This window comes from Neophocaena asiaeorientalis, unplaced genomic scaffold (assembly GCF_003031525.2).
Source record: "Neophocaena asiaeorientalis asiaeorientalis breed wild unplaced genomic scaffold, Neophocaena_asiaeorientalis_V1.1 scaffold150, whole genome shotgun sequence".
NCBI lineage: Eukaryota > Metazoa > Chordata > Mammalia > Artiodactyla > Phocoenidae > Neophocaena > Neophocaena asiaeorientalis.
The window spans coordinates 4083508-4084909 of NW_020176571.1; the positions used below are offsets into that span (position 1 = coordinate 4083508).

A 1402-nucleotide genomic window follows, 5' to 3' on the forward strand; every position below is an offset into this window, starting at 1 on the left:
CGAGACCCCAGGAGCCCCCAGAATATTTTTATTGATTTTTTGAAAAGATGACGAAATCCAAAAAAGAGAGTGAGTGAGTGCGAGCGAGCGGAGCGGTGAGCGGCCCACGGGGGCGGCGGGGCCGGAGCTGCTGCGCCCTCGGCCTCGGGGTCCTTAACCCACCTCTCCGGTGAGTTTTTAGGCTCCCGGGGAGGACCCCAGCGCGGATGGCCATTCAGATTGACCCCAGTTTCCTCGCCTTCACTCTGATCGCTTATTCTACTCCCCTCCCCCTCCCCCCCGACAAATTCAATATTTTTGTCGTTTCCCTAGATTGTGCGGTTTCCCTTTTTTCCTCTTTTCCTGATACTATGGTCTCCCCCCACCCCGACCCTGTCCCACTCGTGTCATAGGTCTGTGAGGAGCAGAAGTGCGAAGAAGAGGTCTTTCCTCTGGCCATCAATTACCTGGACCGCTTCTTGGCCGGAGTCCCAACTCCAAAGACCCATCTGCAGCTTCTGGGGGCCGTGTGCATGTTCCTGGCTTCCAAGCTCAAAGAGACCATCCCGCTGACCGCTGAGAAGCTGTGCATTTACACGGACAACTCCGTCAAGCCTCAGGAGCTGCTGGTAATGACTGCCTCCTTCCCCCCTGCCTTTCTGCTGTCCCCTATCCTAATAATATACTTTGATGCCACTGCTCCCAGAACAGATCCTTAGGACCCCAAATTACCCATCACTGAAGTTTTCACACTTCTGGGAACTCTTTAACACGACTCTCCTTGCGTTCCTACTGTGTGCTGGGCTCTGTGCGAAGTACCGAGACTCCACCCGTGAATAACGTCCTCGCTCAGGGAGGTTTGTGTTGGTGAGATTCATTTGCAGTGTGTGTGCGCCCGCTTACGTATGCAGAGGAGGCATGAAACACGGTGATAAAATATTTTAATTAAATTCCAAATTTTCAATCGCTGAATTCCGAGACAGAAATCAACCTCTCACATGATTCTCCAATACGCGTGTGGCGTGTCTCCTAAGAACCGGGAGTTCAAAGGTAGGTCTTAGGCACCTCTTAGAGTCTCAAGATACCCACACATAGTAGCTGTTCACTTAAATACCAGCTCGTTGGCTTTTGAGCAGAGTCAAATTGGGCCCTTTGTCAGAGGGTTGGGAGGCCTGAATTCCTGTCTCTGGTGGGGCTGTTACCTCTGCATAGACACGGGGTCCTGTCTGGACTCTGGTTTTCTGCCCGCAAACCTTTTGCCCGCCCGATAGGACTCTTTGCCCCCTGTAGCTTCATACTTAAGACGGCCATGTGGCAGCAGCGTGGCATTGGTTGGGTGGCTCCAGAGGCCCACCTTCAGTGATCTGCACAGCCTATCTCCCAACTGTTTGGAAAAGGGGCCCCCTCTTACCACCCCCTCCCC

The 1402-nt window shown here is 53.3% G+C and overlaps 1 protein-coding gene across 1 annotated transcript in view; it reads left to right on the forward strand.

Annotated features, from left to right (window-relative positions):
* The window catches only part of CCND2 (cyclin D2), a 28348-nt gene that overhangs the window by 1927 nt on the left and 25019 nt on the right, over positions 1-1402 (forward strand). The window contains exon 2 of the mRNA XM_024733110.1: positions 393-608. Coding sequence (XP_024588878.1) covers positions 393-608 — 216 coding nt within the window. The remainder of the gene's footprint in view (positions 1-392; positions 609-1402) is intronic.